Source organism: Centruroides sculpturatus, unplaced genomic scaffold (assembly GCF_000671375.1).
Source record: "Centruroides sculpturatus isolate CEXI.00-Female unplaced genomic scaffold, Cexi_2.0 scaffold286, whole genome shotgun sequence".
Lineage (NCBI taxonomy): Eukaryota > Metazoa > Arthropoda > Arachnida > Scorpiones > Buthidae > Centruroides > Centruroides sculpturatus.
This window is the reverse complement of record NW_019384581.1, coordinates 514,735-536,652: the sequence shown is the minus strand read 5'-3', so window position 1 is coordinate 536,652 and position 21,918 is coordinate 514,735. Positions and strand designations below refer to the sequence as shown.

Below are 21,918 nucleotides of genomic sequence, written 5' to 3'. Positions count from 1 at the left end.
TTTGAGCAGGAAAATTGAAGGTGGCTAAGAAGAGATAGATATCGTCTGGCCAATGAAAAGTAGATTTGTCTCACTAATGATGATTTGTGATCGCTGGAAGTGCTACTGCGTCGTAAAGTGTTTTCCTGAACGATCTGATACGGGATACATTCATTGGCACTATTGATTCAGACACCATTTGTTGGACTATTAAGTTTAATAACTTGACTCGTGGGTACCTAAATGTTTAGTATTTTAATATTAATTTAATGCAAATGTATGCATACCCAATAATATTAAACAGAAAATCTTTTGTAACTAACATACAATGTCGCGGCTCGGTAAATACGTCGACACTGAAATGAAAATCAGTCTAGTATAGGGAAAATTGGGGAATTACACTGCGAAATGGTGAATTGCGCAGCGGAGTTATTGTGAATCGGCATAAATTGAGCCAGCATAAACCGAGGGCTACTTGTATTGCACTCACTTTTTACTCACTTATTCTGTATTTCAACTCACTTTTCTCACTTTTTCAAAGGGGAAATGGCACTCCCAGGCCTGAATAGCAAACAAACGTCTTCAACTGTACTTTCGGTCTTCTTCAGGTTTAAAAAACTAGTGAGATTCGAACAAGTGCATGCATAGAACAAAAATTATGAAATTATTTTCAAAAACTGGAACAGCACAAACGGATTTTAAAAAAATAAACAGTTATGCATGTGCATTGCCATGGCGATGGAATGGTATATGTAATACATACACTTATATAAATACATATAAATACACCAAATGGGAATGTGATTTCCAACTGCTGGTGTGGTCGTTGCCCGTTCCTTCATAGCAGTACTTCCACGGGTGTGACACGTTGATGGCATCATTAGAGTTAATGCAATTGGTACGTAACTTGGCTTTGTAAATTTCAAGTGCCTCCAGGTTTCGTAGGTGTTCCACATGGTGAAAAAGTTTGATCAGTTTGGCCTCATGTAGGTCAGCTTTTATGCTGGGTTCAGTGGCATATTTAGGACTTTTAAGGTTTAGGAGTGTTAATTTATATGCTTTCCAGTATTCACGTAAGAAGATTTTTAAATTTAAGCAAAAATTATTCTCTTCTATTTTATAAAAATTAAAAAACTATTTAAATTATCAGTAGAAGAATCATATAATTTTAACTGAATCTTTAAACTATTATCATCATGCAGAAGGACAATTACAATTAAACCATGGGATTCTTCCTATAATTATGTAATTAGATATTTTGGTTTTAATATATATTTTTTGTTTTTTATGGCACTGAAAGGAGTAATCATCCAAAATGCATTTGCCAGATTAATAAAATCTTTTAGTAAAGGTTTGTCAGTAGTTTTATCTACTAGATACTCAACACTTGAGAAGAAGAAAAAAGAATACTGCCAAATATAAGTTTTTATAAAAAGCAGCTTACACTTAAATTTATAAATCTTGAATATAGTCCTCTATATTGTTATTACACAGTTAACTGTTTTCTGCTTTCTAGTGCAGATATAGTGCATATATTTCTTATATTTTTTTTGTTTGCTTTACAATGAATTTTTGTCCCCCTTGTCTTCCAGCACCTCCCTTGAGTCTTCCACCATCCTCTAGAGAGTGGTGGTAGCATCAATCACTTTGGAAATCACTGCTTGATAATATTGTTAGCATGTGATATTTGCTAACAAGAGTAAGTTACTTATGACTGTTACTTTACTTAAATTATAAATATTAAATTAAATTACCTTTGTTTCAACAAAACATGTTTTAGATAAGGTAATGGTTTTTTCTGATATTGGTTTTTGCATATTCAGTAGACCCTGCAAGATTTAAATCATTTATAATCACAAAAACTAAAAATACTAATTTTGTTTAAACTAATAAGAATACACTTCAAATATTTATTTCTGAAAGATCAAACGTTTAAACTAAGTTGATGTAAAAACAATTTGTAACTATGGCAATTATTTTTACCAAAAATTAATAATAATTGATGCATTTTGCAATTTAACATTTAAAACATTACTACATAACATAAAAAATTATAAATAGTTATGCAATTACTAGAAAATTTATTATGTAAATTATTTTTTGTATATTATTCGTATAAACATTTATTTGAAGACATAATACTTAAAATATAATGTATAATAGCAATTTTTATAATAATAAATTATCAAAAATAATTTAATATGTAACTAAGTAATCTATGGGAAATAATATAATGATTTTATCACACAAGATAAATCGCATAAATAGCAACTGATCATAATTAAAGTACTCCTATTCAATTCCATCTAGAGAGATATTTAGCAGTCAAAATGCAACCAAATCTGGTATGGTGACATTTCAGGAATGCAAAATAATCTGTAAAATCTACTATAGCACTTTTGGCTCTGCAAAAAACAAACATTTTATTCATAAAAAACACTCACACTATACAGAAATCTTAGTGTTGCAGAGGATATTGCTCAATGTGGTCCCCATTCTAAAGATGTAAAACTTGAAAACAATGAAATGTGTTCAACAGACAACCATAATTCATCCTCTGTGATGCTTCTTGCATGCAGTGTAATACTGTCTTTAAAGGCTGCCAAATTTGTAACATGTCCTTGATAAACTACACTTTTTGGGCATTTTCAGTGCCAAAAATGCCAAGTTTTGTTACTAATTTTTTTTTATGGAAAAGTCTTCCAAATGTCCTGAAATATCATACCGGATTTGGTTGCATCTGAACTGTTAAATACTTCTCTAGAACAATGAAATACTTCTAGACAGTGTAGAATAGGTGTAATTTAATATTATGATCACCCATTTATAATCAAAGATGTAGTTGATCATTTTTTTCCTTAATGTCATGCTAATAACAGCAGAGCATCTGATGAACCAATTATCTTAAATGTTTATTATTGGGCTGCAATTTGAAAAAATTGTAGACCTGTAAATTCCCATTGTCGTCTGTCTATCAGTCTATTTGTCTTTTCTTAATCTTCAGAAAATAGATAGATGAAAGACAAGACCAGATATGGAAATCTTAGGGGTAGGTGGCCCCGATTAACAATACATGAACTTCTGATGCAAACTGGAAATCACATTATTTTAATTCAAAAATTTTCCTATGAAAGGTGTTAGATAAATGACTGGCACAACTCTATTGTTAAAAGAAAAGTATGATATACAGGAGCAAGACACTACAGTACTAATTTGAGGTGGAGAGCATATAACCCTAGAATATTTCCAATTATTAAGCATTTCACTTACTTTGCTAGTGCTAACTTTGCTTATCAACTAGATGACTTTTCTTAATAAAATGGTTGACTGTAGTCAATAGTTACAAGCAAAATTAAACATTTTTGTGTGATTAATTTCACAAAAACCAGGATAAATAAAGCAAGTTAAATATATGACTGAGACAGATACTAAATAATCTTTATACCTATATTACCATTTAGATTAAGATATTGGTCAATTAGTAGTATGTTTTAATTTGAATTGACACTTTCAATTCAAATTAAAACATATAAAGAAGTTGTACTTAGTAAATTAATTTATTATAAAAGACATTATTTGCAAATTATAGTAATGCATGTTTTTCAAAGTATATAAATAAATTATTTTTTCTTGGTATTTTCATCTTTTAATATCACATGGCTTGTAAGCTGAGTGCTGCCATATTGAATGCTATAGAACCGACAGAGTGAAGGTTGATGTTGTCTCACTACCATAAATTAATAAAATTTGTTTTATATGTAATAAATTAAATTAGTCAAGATTTTTAAACTATTAACTTAAAAACTGGGGTGTATGGATTACTTGAGGGCACAGATTATTTGAATAAATACAATATTTTTATTTAAGAGTAATCTATCAAAATAATATAATGCTTGATATTAAGATAAATTTAAACTTTTTGAATTTAAACTCTAAATAATTATTGATTGAATTTATTAAAACTATAAGCAGCATTTGAATTTTTTTTATTGGAAATATTTGATAATTTAAATTATTTTAAGTTAAAAAACAATTATATTTTTAAGAGGATATTATATAACTGTATAACCCTGATTATCTGAGGTAATGCTAAACCAATAATGCTACTTCAGATAACTGAAAACTCAAATTTAATTCATAGATTTATATTAAAATAGCTTAAAATGCATAATAAATTAAAAATAACAGAAATAAAATAAATTTAAACTCTTACCCTTAATTTCTGAATAATAATTCTTCTTAATTTACACAGATGCCACATATGATGAGTGTCAACACAAGCCTGTAAAAATTCTTGTTTTTGGAAAAATCTTATAAATATTTTAAAACCAAAGCAGTAACATTGCAAACAATTATTATTTGTTTTCAAGTTTTGATTTACATTTTTTTCTGAAAAGTATTTCAATATTTCATTCATATTAATTTCATCTGAAAAATAAAGAAACACATTTTGTAATTACTTTCTTTTCTTTTATAATCAAAGTATTATTTTTTAATGATATATTAAATATAAATGCTAAATTTAGAATTGAAACTGCAAATAAAAAATCAGTCAAATTCTAAATTTCTACATTATAAGAAATAGTAATAAATTGAAATTATCTATTTCATATATCATATGATCATAACTAACACAGTTTATTTATCTATTTAATGCTGTTTAGAGAGATATTTAGCAATCTAAATGTAAGTAAATTTGGTGTGGTGACATTTTGTGACATAGAGAAGACATTTCTATAAAAATTAGTACCAAAATTTACCACTTTTGATGATGCAAACAACAAAAAACAGTTTTATTTGCTTAAAAACTATTTTAATGAAGGAGTCCACCATTATAACAACAAATACATAACTGTTAACTATGCAGTAAATATTCACTAATCAAATGTTATTCTTTTTAAAAGTATAAAAAGCATATACTTCCTGAAGAAGGTCTATGAAGAAGACAGAAAATGTTTGATTAGTAAATATTTACTGCATAGTTAATGGTTACATGTTTGTTGTTAATGCTAGTGTAATTATAGAAAAAAGGGAAAAAGTCCACTTTTATTAAAGATGAAATGTTTTTGAGTAGAGCATAGCATTAATTAGTGCAGCATTTATTTCTTTGTGTGTATGTGCTATTATGGAGTTGTTTGAACAGGAGGTTAAAATGTTTTACTTGTGGGGAATTTAAAAAGTGTGGTTTATTAAGAACACATTGCCACACAACATGCCCTCAAACTAAAAGACAGTATCGACAGTATCATACTGCATATGAGATGCATCTTACAGGATTAATTACAGTTGGCTGTTGAACAGTGTTTACACTGAATAAACTATTTATATTAACATTCCCCCAGAGAGTGGTTCCCAAAGTGGCAGTACTATCAATACTTCCTGGTAGGCAGTGTGTAAATCTAGAGGATAAAAAGAAGCAAGGAGTGGCAGGGGTCACTGGAGGCAAGGTCCTGACAGAACAATGACCTTAGGCAACTAGCAACCTTTTCCTTTCCTCTATTAAAATGGGTAAGAATAAATATTGTGTTTAATGGTTTCCAGATGTGGAAAACAATGTATGGTAAGGACACAAAGTGTGAGATTTGTATAAAAGTCTTCTAAGAATATTTCCAAGCCTTTCTCACATAAGGGAAAATGGGTTAGGGGCATTGAATATAAGTTTATGGAAGCAAGGGGGCAGTGACTCAAAAAAGTTTGGGAATCACTGATATAGATTATATGAATTGCAATGTGATTAATATTTAGCATTTTAAAACAGCTTTTATTAAAATATAAAACGAGATAATTTGATTTAAAAAAATAAAAAGTGAATATTTTAATATTAAAAATTCAATAAAAATAGTTTCATAAATAGAATTCTATAATCTACAAAAATAAAAAAATATGAATTATGAAAATATATGGCGTGTGAAAATGTTAAATTTATATATACATAGATTTATAATAAATATTATTATAATTACATATAATATTATTTAATCTATTAAGTATATTGATAAAATGTTAAGTGTATCAATAGTAATAATAATATTTATATAAAGTTTGTATCATATTCAGATTTTTTACATAAGTTGAAAGCTGATTAAAATCTATTTTAAAAAAAGCAATTTCTGAAGATGAATAATTAAAATTCAAAACAATTTGGATTCATTTCTATATTAATGAGTTTTAAAGTCATTATATGAAAAGTAATAATAATTACATAGTTTATATAATTTGAGATACTTACCATCATTATTTTTAATATATTTACTTCCAATTCTGTATGTAGATATTAAAATAGCTGTGGTTAGTGGTCTAACTTTAGCAAAATTCATATTATTCTCTGAAAGAAATGATTTAAATTCTAATCCTTCACATAATTGTTTTTCTTTATCATGTTTATTTTCTACTGAATGACAATTAAATAAATCTTCATTTTTTTCATCTAATAAAAAATCCCATAAATCTAAGTACTCTTCTTTGACAGATATATAAACAGGAGATAATTTCTTTATAGACAAAGGTAAATTTTTTACTGATGAGAGATCAAGCTGTAATATGCACTCCACTTTAATTGGATGTGAAAATGTTGAAGCTCTTTCAATATTCAGTTTAAACTGAGAATGGAAACCTAAAATAACATATGAATATTTATTAATTATATAATATTCAATAATACACGATAATTCTAGGTTGTATTAAATTATATATGATATACTAACAAACATGTCTAGGCAAAAAGTAAGAATGACAAACATTAAAAAGAAAATCATGTTATTTTAGCCCACCATTGTTATGCTTATGACATAAATTAGGGGAAAGAATGGGGTATCAAAGTTTCATGGCAGCTTATACTTTCCACATGATCCTAAAAAGTAACTCTGAAAAACTAGTCCAGGTTGGTCAAAGTTTTAGAAGTGTATAGAGAACAGACAAACCAAAATACTATTTTATATATGTATTATTATATTAATACAATAAAAAATTATCTTAAAAGTTATTGACTTGTTCCAATCAACTAAGGATTATTTTGTAAAGATTAACTTTTTATATAAAAAACAAATATTGCAAATTATTAAAATTTTATGAAAATTTTTATAATGTCAAAAAATGCAAAAAATGGAGGGTCAAGGTTCAACCAATTACAATACTTTTTCTCTTCTATAGCAGCTGGGAAAGTAAAACTTTGCTCTCCCACTCAATTTAGAAATAAGTTTCTTGTTCATTAATGACAGAAAATTTTTCCTTATAATCTGTATGCAATTGTTCAAAAACAATTGTATTTAGATTATAAAGAAAAAATTTCATTAATTTATTTTAGAGAACTTTTAAGTGTTTAAAAATTTTAAATCAGTATTTAACTAATTTGTTGATATAGAAACAGACCAATTAACCAGCTTCCAGAAATCCAGAATTACCAGAAAATTGGCTATTTTTCAATTTGGCAGGATATAGTACAGCTATAGTTTGATGCACAACTGTATTGTTTTGGTTCCCATGGCATACACATCGCACAACAACAATTCCATTATGTTTTTTACTTCTTTTCATTTCATTTTCAATCTAATATTACACAATTCATGATATTCTATAATTTAAGAGGATTAATATCCTGATCAGACTCTGCTTTAAAAGTTTATTCATTTGTATCTGTTAAATAATTTTGTTCTTGACTTTCCATTGTTTATTTTATATTTTAAGTATATATTTAGCCTGTGTCCAGAAAATTGAAAATCCAGAAATATGGACCTCTGTCAATCCTGAGATTTCCAGATAATTGGTCTGGTACTGCATTTAAAAATTTATTATTACATTTAAAATCTATCTAAATATATATTTTTTACATTTACGTTCTTGAAATTATTTTAAACATTTAGAAATTTTAAAGTTCAAATTCAGCAAAAAGTTAATTTGTAAAAATTGTTAAAACTGAGTTGTCCAAACTGGAAAAATTAAACTATAATGATAAACACACTTTGCTTACTTTTTCAGCAGACAGTTGTATGCATTACAAACATTTTCAACCTTTTTGAGAAGCCTGAAGATTGCATAATTTGAAACTACAATAATGTTCATACAACAGAACAATCTGAAGCAGGCTTCAGATTAATTTGTAATCTGTAACAAGGTTCTGCACATGGATGGTTTTCAGATTTTAACCCCTTATTTGAAAAGAAATAAAAACACGAAATAAAAACATAATACAAGAAATGCAAATCTTTGTGATATTTCTCTTGTAAGCTATATGTATTTATGTATCTAAACAGCTACGAATTATAATCTTACAGAACCTCCAAAAGAAACCAAAAACATTTATAATGCATACAACTGTCTGCTGAAAAAGTAAGCAAGGTGCATTTATCATTATAGTAAAAATTTTTCTACATCATTTACATTTCAGATTCAATATTACAAATATTTCTGTTATTTTTTTATTTATATGTAATTTTTACAAATCAAAAGTTAAATAAGAGGTTTATCATAAATTCTATTCAATAATTTTACTAATTTATAAGCAATAAAAACAGTGGATTTACTGAAAAGTTACTTAACTGAAATATGCAACAGAATATTAAAAAGTGATTATAATTGAGGAGTTCTGTAGAAAAAGGTACCTAAGTTAAATATTCATGTTTTCAGGAATTCTTTTTGCATGAGGTTTGTTATGAAGTGAGGAAAGCGTAAATGTTAAATATATGTCAGTAAAGTGCTTATTATAGCAAGGAGAATGTCCATACCTGTAAAACACTATTCAGATATATATTCAAATATATAAATTCAATATGCATAATAAAACAACTAAAAAGTTATCCAAGTACACTTAAGTATTATTCTATAGAACTCCCCAATTAGAAAATTATTTTTAGGAATAAATATTTCATTTTTAAAGATTTTATACTAAAAATAATATTCTGATATTTTAAAAAAATTAAATTAAGAGATAATAAATGTGAGTACAATAGCATTGTTTAATTGTTAATAATAAAATAAAAAATGTCTTACACTTGTCAATAGGAATGAACTTGCAAATTGATTTATTATTAATGTGAATAAAGATAGCAAAGTACCAATAACCAAGAATTACATCAAGTTTCTTCACAGGTGAAAAATCAACTTGTAATACATATTCAGATTCCTTTATTGTTTCTAAAGTATATTTAATATCATCCAAAACTTGTTCTGTGAAGAAAAAATATGAAAAATTAATTTACAACAAAATTGAATTTTTATAAAATAAAATCATCTTTTAGTAAGAATACTTATAAAAAATTAAAATTCAATATATAATACTTACTACAAAACAACAAATTAGCAGCTATTGCTAATTGTGATAAAGCTTGTTGTTGTTCTTTAAGAATCAGTTGTTGTTGTAAAATTTCATTTGAACAGTTATTAACCGATTTCAAAATATTTTGCACCTCATTTGGGTTAGAATATTCTTTGGTACCATCATTAAATGGAACAATATATAGATCCCCAGTATATGTTACACACAGTAATTTTATACTATTTTCTGAAAAATTAAATATTTAAATATTTCAGTTTTATGAAAAATTTTTTAAGAAAACATCATCAAAACTTACCTTCTTCAATAAAACTAAATGCAGTTACTCTATTCACTGGTAATGTATATGTATTTACATTGAGAGAATCTTCGTTCAATTGAAGTTCGGCATGGAAGAGTTCGCCAGAAGTTGTTATATATATAATGTAATTTTTCCATACCAAGTATGAATAAAGTGATGTTTCTAAATAACTGAATAATAAAAGATGTTTATTTTCGTGATCAGATTTTTCACTCATAGTGAATACAATAAATTTCCCTTCTGATCCTAGAACTATTAAGGAGTCTTGAGCTTGTGATATTGTTTCACCTTTAAGTAAAAAAAAAAAAAAAGCATTAGTGATTTAATTTAAAATTAAATAACACACAATAAATAAAAATGTTATTAATCATAATAATTAGAATTTTTATTATTTTCATTTTAAATAGTTTACTTTTAGTATTTTTACTCCATAAATTTAAATATTTTAAAATTTAATTTTATTCTAGAAAGGACATGAAAATAATATTTTTATTTTTAAAAATAAATAAAATGATATTTTATGTAATATGATCAATGAAATAAATGTATTGAGATTTGAAGTTGAGTACATTTATTTGTTTTAATCTATAAATCTCAATACATCTTGTCAATGATTAAGTTCTTTGTTAATTTTTAGCATTATAGGCAATCCCTGACTTTTGGATATGTGTGTTCTTAAAAACTTATACAAAAGTTTAACATCCAAAAGTTGAACAATACAATAGAATGTTATACAGGGAGTTTCATTCTGAGACAGCTAAAAAGAAAAATTATAAAAATCTTTCATTAAGGCAGAAGGGTTTTACTTTAATATAGTGATTATGTTATAATGCATAAAGCATTTAAAATGTTAAAATCAGATATTAAACATAATACAAACAAAATTAATTTTCACAAATGATTTTGCTGTTACCAAAGTTAAAACAATTTTAAAATGTTAGTTTTGTATTCTATTTGTTAGTTTGTTGCATTTACATTTAGATTTGTTAATTTGTTAGGCTCTAATTGAGGAAGATTTATGAATAAGTCAGAAATGTTTTTATTGTATTCAACCCACTGCTGGAAGTCAATAAGGTGAATTTTTCTATCTGGGTCTGGTAGAAAAGTGGAAATTCTAACAAAAGCCAAGATGGAAGGATTGAAGAGCAACTTTGAAGTTGGCGACAAGGTTTCAATTCAATCTGTAGCTCTGAAATGGAAAATTTCATGATCTCCATGAAAGTTTGAAAATAAACACATTAAATATCAAAATAATTGGATAATTCTGGACAGAATGGACTTGCAAAACCTGAAATATTTGGATTTAAATATATTTGACAGTTTGTTCTGTTTTCCTTATAGACTACCTGATGATGATTGTTAAAAACAAATGAAAACATTTGTATAAGTAAATAATTTTTATTCCTTTTACTGATTTGTGCAGTATTTTGTGTGCAGTTTTATTCTAAACAACTAGTTTTTTATGGTGGTGAATGTTGTAAATTTTAATATAAAAATTACTAATTTTGTTTTTATATATAATTTTAAGTTCAATATGCTGTAATCTTTACAACTAAATTTTAGTTTAAAGTTAACAATGCATCTAAAATTTATTTGAAATTTTTTATTCTTTGAAATTTAGCTTGAAATTATAATATTCATATATAACTAGTTAATAACTAAACAATGCAAATAGTGATTTTCAGCAATTTCCCACACTATTCAATATGAATAAATTATTTAATATGTAATAAACTAATCACATTATAAAAATAATTATTCATGACCCATTTGTACATTTATTGTGTACATTTAGTTCAGTAATATACGAAAGGTGTTTGATATTAAAGGTGCAAGCCAAAATTCAAAAATCAATTATAATCATAAATGATAAATAGTTTGATTATTATTTTGTAAAATTTGTTTAAAATATTTTTTCTGTTGCTAAAATTTTTTTTCGAAGACAAAGTTAATAAAAACTGATACCTAGAATCAAAAAGTTGAATCTAAACAAAACATTATCATCTAAATAATTTTGGAATCTAATCTAAACAAACATATTTTGAAGTAAAATGAGCAAAAATTATTGTGACATCATCACAATGCCAGGCTGCAATTTTTAATCATATTCTTAATTTACTTAATTTAAAATATATGCTCTCAATCCAGAGGTGTAGCTAGGGTGGGGCAAGTAGGGCACATGCCCAGGGCACCTTTGAAGGAGAGCACGCAAAATTGCCAACTATTAAATTTAAAAATCAAAATAAACCAATTCATATCAAACAATCTCGTCCACAACTCACGCGCTTCGGGAATGAGCGAGAGGGAATGAGTGGTGCACGAGGCGGTGCACTAGCTCATTCAAATTTAACACTTCTCGCGCAGTTGTTTATTTTGTTTACATGTGATGTATGATTCTGATTTAAATACTCCCGAGTGAGTGAAGTTATTGAAGCTACTTGATTTGTTATCTAATTGTCAGTGTGTGGTTTGTTGAGCCTTGTTTTTTTTTTCTCTCTATTTCTCTTTCTTCCACCATTTTTTCCTTCATAAATTTCACATTCGGCCTTTGTTCTGTTGACCTCACCATAATTGGTTGATCCAATGGTCCAATGGGTCACTAGAGAATAGGGGGTGACACCGGATTGGTCAAAGGGGACTGGCACAAGAGGAAAGGGGGAAAAATCATCATTCAAGGAGAAAAGCTGGGAAGAAAACAAGAGATATCAAGGAATAAGGAAAGAAGACCCACTAGTGTAGCGAGGGGAGCAAGGGGGCCTATTATGACCTAGGCACCACTTGCAGAGGGGTGCCAAATGATCTCCAAGACAAACAAGATTTGTTTCTGGAAGGGGAGGGGGCGCCAATATAGTGTTATGCCCCAGGCACCAGTTATGTTCGCTACGCCATTGTCTCAATCACAAAATAGTAATGTCTTGCCCCTGTAAATCACACTTTTCCTGATAACAACAGCATTGTGCTGGTCATCTATGTAACTCCATTCAGGGGAAAATTTTTGAATTAAAATCCCATGACTTGTCCAGTCTAGACCAGAAGTTTGTATATAGTTAATCAGGGCCTCTTGCCTCTAAGCTTTCCATATCTGATCTTGACTTTCATCTATCTAACACTGTTCTCAAGATTAAGGAAGGACAGGCAGACGACAGTGGGAATTTATGTCCACAATTTTTCAAATTGCAGCCCAATTATTTTAAATTAATAAGCATATTTGAAGTTATGATATGTATTTTTAGCAAAAAAAATTAATCATAAGGTTTAATCACTTTCTCTTAATTTTAATAACTGAAGACAAACTGTGATTTGTTTAAGAAAGAAAGGAAAATAATTTTTACACTACCTTTTTGTAAATGCAACTTTGTACAAAATAATCCAATTATTGGTTGATTTAATTTACATAAAAGATGTGCTTTAGCTTCATTTGAAACTGAACAAATGTTTTTCCACACGACTCTTCCATCAGGTAAGCCCAAAAGAATAACATCCTGAGAAGCCAAAAATGTTGAACTACCAAATAAAGAAATAAATAGATGTTTCTGCAAACTACAAGTTGTTTCACTAGTGGAAATATCTTCACTATGTACAATACTGAGAAGTATTGGTCTATGATGAAGTGGAAAAGCTATTAAATAAAAATTTCAATTAACATAAGTAGTATAATTTACTTTTACTTATTGAATATTAATCAAAATATATAAATTATTACGTTATTCAGAATTAGAATTGCAATTACAATTTTAATTTCAGTAAAAAAGATTATTTACATTTCTTTTCAAAAGGATCAAGAAGCAGTAGATCTTCAATATTTTCATTAGAAGGATAATTATCCCAGTCAACAGTGAAACATATTTTTTCGTGTCCAAACTGTTCTTTATATAGAATCTTTACTGTCCATGCATTAAGTAATTTATCTTTAAAACATATCACTATCTTCTCTGAAACTAAAATCAATGATTCTATAGAATCTTGTTTATAAGTAAAATCTGTGAGTAACTTATGTGATTCTTTTTCAAAATTATTCAATTTTGCAAAAATATCTTCAACGGTGTCTTCCATAAGCTCAGAACTTTTAAAATAAAAAAAAACTGTAAAATTAATTGTTATAAAAAAAGCATAAAACATATAAAAATATGAAATAATAATAATAATAAAATAAAAAATGTCTTACACTTGTCAATAGGAATGAACTTGCAAATTGATTTATTATTAATGTGAATAAAGATAGCAAAGTACCAATAACCAAGAATTACATCAAGTTTCTTCACAGGTGAAAAATCAACTTGTAATACATATTCAGATTCCTTTATTGTTTCTAAAGTATATTTAATATCATCCAAAACTTGTTCTGTGAAGAAAAAATATGAAAAATTAATTTACAACAAAATTGAATTTTTATAAAATAAAATCATCTTTTAGTAAGAATACTTATAAAAAATTAAAATTCAATATATAATACTTACTACAAAACAACAAATTAGCAGCTATTGCTAATTGTGATAAAGCTTGTTGTTGTTCTTTAAGAATCAGTTGTTGTTGTAAAATTTCATTTGAACAGTTATTAACCGATTTCAAAATATTTTGCACCTCATTTGGGTTAGAATATTCTTTGGTACCATCATTAAATGGAACAATATATAGATCCCCAGTATATGTTACACACAGTAATTTTATACTATTTTCTGAAAAATTAAATATTTAAATATTTTAAAATTTAATTTTATTCTAGAAAGGACATGAAAATAATATTTTTATTTTTAAAAATAAATAAAATGATATTTTATGTAATATGATCNGTACCATCATTAAATGGAACAATATATAGATCCCCAGTATATGTTACACACAGTAATTTTATACTATTTTCTGAAAAATTAAATATTTAAATATTTCAGTTTTATGAAAAATTTTTTAAGAAAACATCATCAAAACTTACCTTCTTCAATAAAACTAAATGCAGTTACTCTATTCACTGGTAATGTATATGTATTTACATTGAGAGAATCTTCGTTCAATTGAAGTTCGGCACGGAAGAGTTCGCCAGAAGTTGTTATATATATAATGTAATTTTTCCATACCAAGTATGAATAAAGTGATGTTTCTAAATAACTGAATAATAAAAGATGTTTATTTTCGTGATCAGATTTTTCACTCATAGTGAATACAATAAATTTCCCTTCTGATCCTAGAACTATTAAGGAGTCTTGAGCTTGTGATATTGTTTCACCTTTAAGTAAAAAAAAAAAAAAAGCATTAGTGATTTAATTTAAAATTAAATAACACACAATAAATAAAAATGTTATTAATCATAATAATTAGAATTTTTATTATTTTCATTTTAAATAGTTTACTTTTAGTATTTTTACTCCATAAATTTAAATATTTTAAAATTTAATTTTATTCTAGAAAGGACATGAAAATAATATTTTTATTTTTAAAAATAAATAAAATGATATTTTATGTAATATGATCAATGAAATAAATGTATTGAGATTTGAAGTTGAGTACATTTATTTGTTTTAATCTATAAATCTCAATACATCTTGTCAATGATTAAGTTCTTTGTTAATTTTTAGCATTATAGGCAATCCCTGACTTTTGGATATGTGTGTTCTTAAAAACTTATACAAAAGTTTAACATCCAAAAGTTGAACAATACAATAGAATGTTATACAGGGAGTTTCATTCTGAGACAGCTAAAAAGAAAAATTATAAAAATCTTTCATTAAGGCAGAAGGGTTTTACTTTAATATAGTGATTATGTTATAATGCATAAAGCATTTAAAATGTTAAAATCAGATATTAAACATAATACAAACAAAATTAATTTTCACAAATGATTTTGCTGTTACCAAAGTTAAAACAATTTTAAAATGTTAGTTTTGTATTCTATTTGTTAGTTTGTTGCATTTACATTTAGATTTGTTAATTTGTTAGGCTCTAATTGAGGAAGATTTATGAATAAGTCAGAAATGTTTTTATTGTATTCAACCCACTGCTGGAAGTCAATAAGGTGAATTTTTCTATCTGGGTCTGGTAGAAAAGTGGAAATTCTAACAAAAGCCAAGATGGAAGGATTGAAGAGCAACTTTGAAGTTGGCGACAAGGTTTCAATTCAATCTGTAGCTCTGAAATGGAAAATTTCATGATCTCCATGAAAGTTTGAAAATAAACACATTAAATATCAAAATAATTGGATAATTCTGGACAGAATGGACTTGCAAAACCTGAAATATTTGGATTTAAATATATTTGACAGTTTGTTCTGTTTTCCTTATAGACTACCTGATGATGATTGTTAAAAACAAATGAAAACATTTGTATAAGTAAATAATTTTTATTCCTTTTACTGATTTGTGCAGTATTTTGTGTGCAGTTTTATTCTAAACAACTAGTTTTTTATGGTGGTGAATGTTGTAAATTTTAATATAAAAATTACTAATTTTGTTTTTATATATAATTTTAAGTTCAATATGCTGTAATCTTTACAACTAAATTTTAGTTTAAAGTTAACAATGCATCTAAAATTTATTTGAAATTTTTTATTCTTTGAAATTTAGCTTGAAATTATAATATTCATATATAACTAGTTAATAACTAAACAATGCAAATAGTGATTTTCAGCAATTTCCCACACTATTCAATATGAATAAATTATTTAATATGTAATAAACTAATCACATTATAAAAATAATTATTCATGACCCATTTGTACATTTATTGTGTACATTTAGTTCAGTAATATACGAAAGGTGTTTGATATTAAAGGTGCAAGCCAAAATTCAAAAATCAATTATAATCATAAATGATAAATAGTTTGATTATTATTTTGTAAAATTTGTTTAAAATATTTTTTCTGTTGCTAAAATTTTTTTTTCGAAGACAAAGTTAATAAAAACTGATACCTAGAATCAAAAAGTTGAATCTAAACAAAACATTATCATCTAAATAATTTTGGAATCTAATCTAAACAAACATATTTTGAAGTAAAATGAGCAAAAATTATTGTGACATCATCACAATGCCAGGCTGCAATTTTTAATCATATTCTTAATTTACTTAATTTAAAATATATGCTCTCAATCCAGAGGTGTAGCTAGGGTGGGGCAAGTAGGGCACATGCCCAGGGCACCTTTGAAGGAGAGCACGCAAAATTGCCAACTATTAAATTTAAAAATCAAAATAAACCAATTCATATCAAACAATCTCGTCCACAACTCACGCGCTTCGGGAATGAGCAAGAGGGAATGAGTGGTGCACGAGGCGGTGCACTAGCTCATTCAAATTTAACACTTCTCGCGCAGTTGTTTATTTTGTTTACATGTGATGTATGATTCTGATTTAAATACTCCCGAGTGAGTGAAGTTATTGAAGCTACTTGATTTGTTATCTAATTGTCAGTGTGTGGTTTGTTGAGCCTTGTTTTTTTTTTTCTCTCTATTTCTCTTTCTTCCACCATTTTTTCCTTCATAAATTTCACATTCGGCCTTTGTTCTGTTGACCTCACCATAATTGGTTGATCCAATGGTCCAATGGGTCACTAGAGAATAGGGGGTGACACCGGATTGGTCAAAGGGGACTGGCACAAGAGGAAAGGGGGAAAAATCATCATTCAAGGAGAAAAGCTGGGAAGAAAACAAGAGATATCAAGGAATAAGGAAAGAAGACCCACTAGTGTAGCGAGGGGAGCAAGGGGGCCTATTATGACCTAGGCACCACTTGCAGAGGGGTGCCAAATGATCTCCAAGACAAACAAGATTTGTTTCTGGAAGGGGAGGGGGCGCCAATATAGTGTTATGCCCCAGGCACCAGTTATGTTCGCTACGCCATTGTCTCAATCACAAAATAGTAATGTCTTGCCCCTGTAAATCACACTTTTCCTGATAACAACAGCATTGTGCTGGTCATCTATGTAACTCCATTCAGGGGAAAATTTTTGAATTAAAATCCCATGACTTGTCCAGTCTAGACCAGAAGTTTGTATATAGTTAATCAGGGCCTCTTGCCTCTAAGCTTTCCATATCTGATCTTGACTTTCATCTATCTAACACTGTTCTCAAGATTAAGGAAGGACAGGCAGACGACAGTGGGAATTTATGTCCACAATTTTTCAAATTGCAGCCCAATTATTTTAAATTAATAAGCATATTTGAAGTTATGATATGTATTTTTAGCAAAAAAAATTAATCATAAGGTTTAATCACTTTCTCTTAATTTTAATAACTGAAGACAAACTGTGATTTGTTTAAGAAAGAAAGGAAAATAATTTTTACACTACCTTTTTGTAAATGCAACTTTGTACAAAATAATCCAATTATTGGTTGATTTAATTTACATAAAAGATGTGCTTTAGCTTCATTTGAAACTGAACAAATGTTTTTCCACACGACTCTTCCATCAGGTAAGCCCAAAAGAATAACATCCTGAGAAGCCAAAAATGTTGAACTACCAAATAAAGAAATAAATAGATGTTTCTGCAAACTACAAGTTGTTTCACTAGTGGAAATATCTTCACTATGTACAATACTGAGAAGTATTGGTCTATGATGAAGTGGAAAAGCTATTAAATAAAAATTTCAATTAACATAAGTAGTATAATTTACTTTTACTTATTGAATATTAATCAAAATATATAAATTATTACGTTATTCAGAATTAGAATTGCAATTACAATTTTAATTTCAGTAAAAAAGATTATTTACATTTCTTTTCAAAAGGATCAAGAAGCAGTAGATCTTCAATATTTTCATTAGAAGGATAATTATCCCAGTCAACAGTGAAACATATTTTTTCGTGTCCAAACTGTTCTTTATATAGAATCTTTACTGTCCATGCATTAAGTAATTTATCTTTAAAACATATCACTATCTTCTCTGAAACTAAAATCAGTGATTCTATAGAATCTTGTTTATAAGTAAAATCTGTGAGTAACTTATGTGATTCTTTTTCAAAATTATTCAATTTTGCAAAAATATCTTCAACGGTGTCTTCCATAAGCTCAGAACTTTTAAAATAAAAAAAAAATGTAAAATTAATTGTTATAAAAAAAGCATAAAACATATAAAAATATGAAATAATAATAATAATAAAATAACATAATAAAAACTTATTTTTTTAATTATGAGAAACAAGAATTTTAATAAAATTGATAAATTTGGTACTGTATATAGGCTTTCTAACTTCTGAAGAGTTGACTCCAGAAATAAAAAATTTTGTGAGATTCCATAACATCATGTTAAAAGTAAACTACAACTTACGTGAATCATGAAATTGTATTCTTCATCACAGAAATGCATACTAAGCAACATCAAAAAAACCAAATTCTTTGTACAAATAGAAAATTCTGTAAAGTGAATTCTAACTCCCTCTTTCAGCCCTTTCTATCATTCATGCCAGATATAGAAAACAATGTTGCAAGAGGAACTAATTCTTGACTTATAAAGAAGTTGCAATACATTTTAGGGTTGGAGAAGTCTGTACATTGAAACTTATATCCCCTTTCACTCACCCCTTCAGTTGATCATGCTACATATAGAAAACAATGTTGGAGATATTTTTCCCAAAACTGAAGAAGAGTGATTCAATCTCCTTGCAACATTGTTTTCTATACGTAGCATGATCAACTGAAGAGGCAAGCCAAAAGGAGAGGATTAAAATTTCAATTTACATAATTCTCCAACCATAAAATGTGTCACAACTTCTTTTCCCTATAACTTGCGAATGGATAGGTCATCCCCTGCAACAACATCCATATTTGGCACAGACAACAGGAGTGGGCCAAAGGAGGGTGAATATTCAATTCTTCACTCATACCAAGAAAAAAGACATATAGGATATATAAAATGCTAAATATCAAGTTTTAATGTTTGGATTTATAAATTAATTTTTAAGTAAATAATATAAAGCAAGTAGCAAATATTGTAAGAAGCCGACTTTTAGGGGCAACCAGTTTTAGGCACATCAGTAATGGTCTAGGGTCCTTTCGTATATGGTGGTGGCAGAGGAGACAAAGATGACAAGTGTCTAACAAAAACCATTTATTTTAACATAATGTGAGATCTGAAAGGCCCCTGGATCTAAAACAGTAATTTTATTAATAATGTTTAATACTGTCATAAAATATTATTTCATTTTGGTGAGAAATTAACGTTTTCAAACGTGGGAAAAATAGATAACAGATGTTACTTCCTTCGAGGGAAGTTAGTACATCCTCTGTTTTTCCCTTATCTGCGAAAAACCTCGTTTTGATGGGAAATGTTTACCCCTCACATATTCCCCTTTTCATCCGTTCCCACGGAAGAATCTTGCATGATGATTGGTCACCGATCGTCAGATATAGCGGGAATTTATCAGAATTCGGGGAGTTCATCGACAGACATAGAAGAGTCAGGACTCCATACATATTTGCTCTTAAAGGCCAACGCCTATACTATGAGCCATACAATATACGAAGGATTGAGTCTAGAAATACACCCAGTTAAATTGATCTCTCCAGAGGAAAGAAGACAGAGAATTCGAGGAGTGAACAAATACTTCATATACAGAGCCGAAGAGTAAAGACAACGATCAGGTTGTATGTTTGTAAATGATTTTATGAGCTCTCTCTCTCAATCGTGTATCGGTTAGATATAAGTCCCTATCTCGCACGACTTATAGACTATAATTAGTAGTGGTAGTCTCCTTATCATGTATTTGTATTCCCATTATTTGTTTACGTTTAATTAAATTTACTCTTGTTTATTTTATAAAGAAATGTCTCTCAATTATTATCTAAATAAGATTGCCCCACGCGTGTTTATCCGCATGTAAAATAACTGATAAACTGGTGTCGGGAACCTGACAAATTCGGATAGAGACTTTACCGTCTTCAATCCTCTTTAGACCTAATATTACTGCCCTCCCGGTCAAACAAGTCTTGACATAGGATCGGATCTCTCGATCCGAAACTTTGGAGACAGATTTCGGATAATCTGTGCCGATTAAGTGGTACGAACAATCCTAAACGGAGTTGTACCCACGGCTATCTCACAATAAAATAACTTACACTATGAGCAAAATAGTTTGCTTTAAAACAATCAGTTGTTCAGACGTCCTGGGCGTCAATGTTGTTTTCTCAATCATTGATCAAAGGTGATCCAGGGCAGTGGCGTTGATCAGTTCATAAGGCAGGTGGAGAGACTCCGTCGGTTGGCATCAGTGACACAGTCTAAGTCTGAAGTGACATGGGTTACAGGTTGGGCATTATAGAAAACTGCATCTTGACCTTGGAATTCAGAGTTTTTATGTGTTTCTCCCTCTTCATCTACCTTCTTAATTGGCTCTGTGTCCCTTTTCTCTTTTTTGATTGGTCCCTCTCCTGTCTCCAGGTGAAAGACAAGACCCACCTGGACCGCAAGAAAGGTTCACTTCAAAGAATCTACCTGACACTATCCGTCGACTCTGACCAGGAAGTGTTCATGAAACTTTGAAACCTGCACTCATATTTTACTTCATTATTGTCTTTCCTCTGACGTTTTAGAATTTCAACAGCCTGATGTGATGTCCCTTTGACTGTCAACCTGATTTCCTGATTTTCTAAATTCTGACCATTGGTATACGAGCATTCTGTTAAAGTTCTACTTCTTTTGGTCGACATTCCCTTATGATCTATTACATCATTCGTCTTCACATTGCATTTGTTTGACATTAATAGTTTTTTTCTTTCGTCTCTGTCTCATATATCCTGCACAACTTACACGACCTTTGGTCTGATTTAACAATGAAAATTTTCTCGACTTAATAAATTTTATAATAAATTTGGTAACTATAAATTTAAATTTCGACCCGTTTTTGGAACCTCACAATATGAAGAAAAATAGAGATAATGCCTCTACTTACGTTCTGTTTACCGATTCTGTCATAATTCCTTCTGACGTTACAGCATACATTTCTGATTCAACTAAAGCAATGTGTGTTACATAAGAAGGAAACGTATACGTCGCCTATAGAAATATATTATATTTAGAAGTTAAATACACTAATATAAAAATCACGCTGTGCTTAAAAACAAATTGTATTTTAATTCAATTAAGGGAAAAAAAACGAAACGAGATTCTTTACCTTTACAGCGAAAGCACGATTTTCAAACTGTATTAAATATGCTACATTATTATAATATAAACAATAACAGTTTCTCGAAATGCTTCGAATTTTCACACGCAATTTACTGCCGTAATTAAGCTGTGAAGGTACTCCTACGTGTCCAATTAATTCTGTCATTTTAAATTAGCATCGTTTAATCAACAGTAAAGCATGGATTGTTTACAAACTGTTCGTTATTCCCGCGAAATATAACGACACTCCAAGTTTGCCAGGAAATCGTAAAGAGTACGAAACT

General features: G+C 28.4%; 1 protein-coding gene across 1 annotated transcript; it reads right to left on the bottom strand.

Annotated features, from left to right (window-relative positions):
* Positions 1-5,837: 5,837 nt before the first annotated feature.
* On the bottom strand, positions 5,838-21,880 carry LOC111624461. Its single transcript, XM_023367296.1, has 14 exons — positions 21,642-21,880; positions 21,420-21,523; positions 18,245-18,546; positions 17,821-18,102; positions 14,479-14,769; positions 14,006-14,224; positions 13,714-13,890; positions 13,310-13,630; positions 12,886-13,167; positions 9,546-9,836; positions 9,257-9,475; positions 8,965-9,141; positions 6,436-6,592; positions 5,838-5,844 (listed from the first exon to the last, which is right to left on the bottom strand). The coding sequence occupies exons 1-14, from the start codon at positions 21,798-21,800 to the stop codon at positions 5,838-5,840; spliced, it is 2,988 nt and encodes a 995-aa protein (XP_023223064.1). The 5' UTR covers positions 21,801-21,880.
* Between the last annotated feature and the right edge of the window lie 38 nt (positions 21,881-21,918).

Bases quoted from the DNA above. Each gene is read 5' to 3' on its own strand.
- LOC111624461 (XM_023367296.1), bottom strand. From the start codon at position 21,800: ATGACAGAATTAATTGGACACGTAGGAGTACCTTCACAGCTTAATTAC. The intron at 21,524-21,641 runs GTAAAGAATCTC...ATATTTCTATAG, and splicing joins ATCGTGCTTTCGCTGTAAAG to GCGACGTATACGTTTCCTTC. The intron at 14,770-17,820 runs GTAGTGTAAAAA...TTTTACTTAAAG, and splicing joins AAAGTTGCATTTACAAAAAG to GTGAAACAATATCACAAGCT.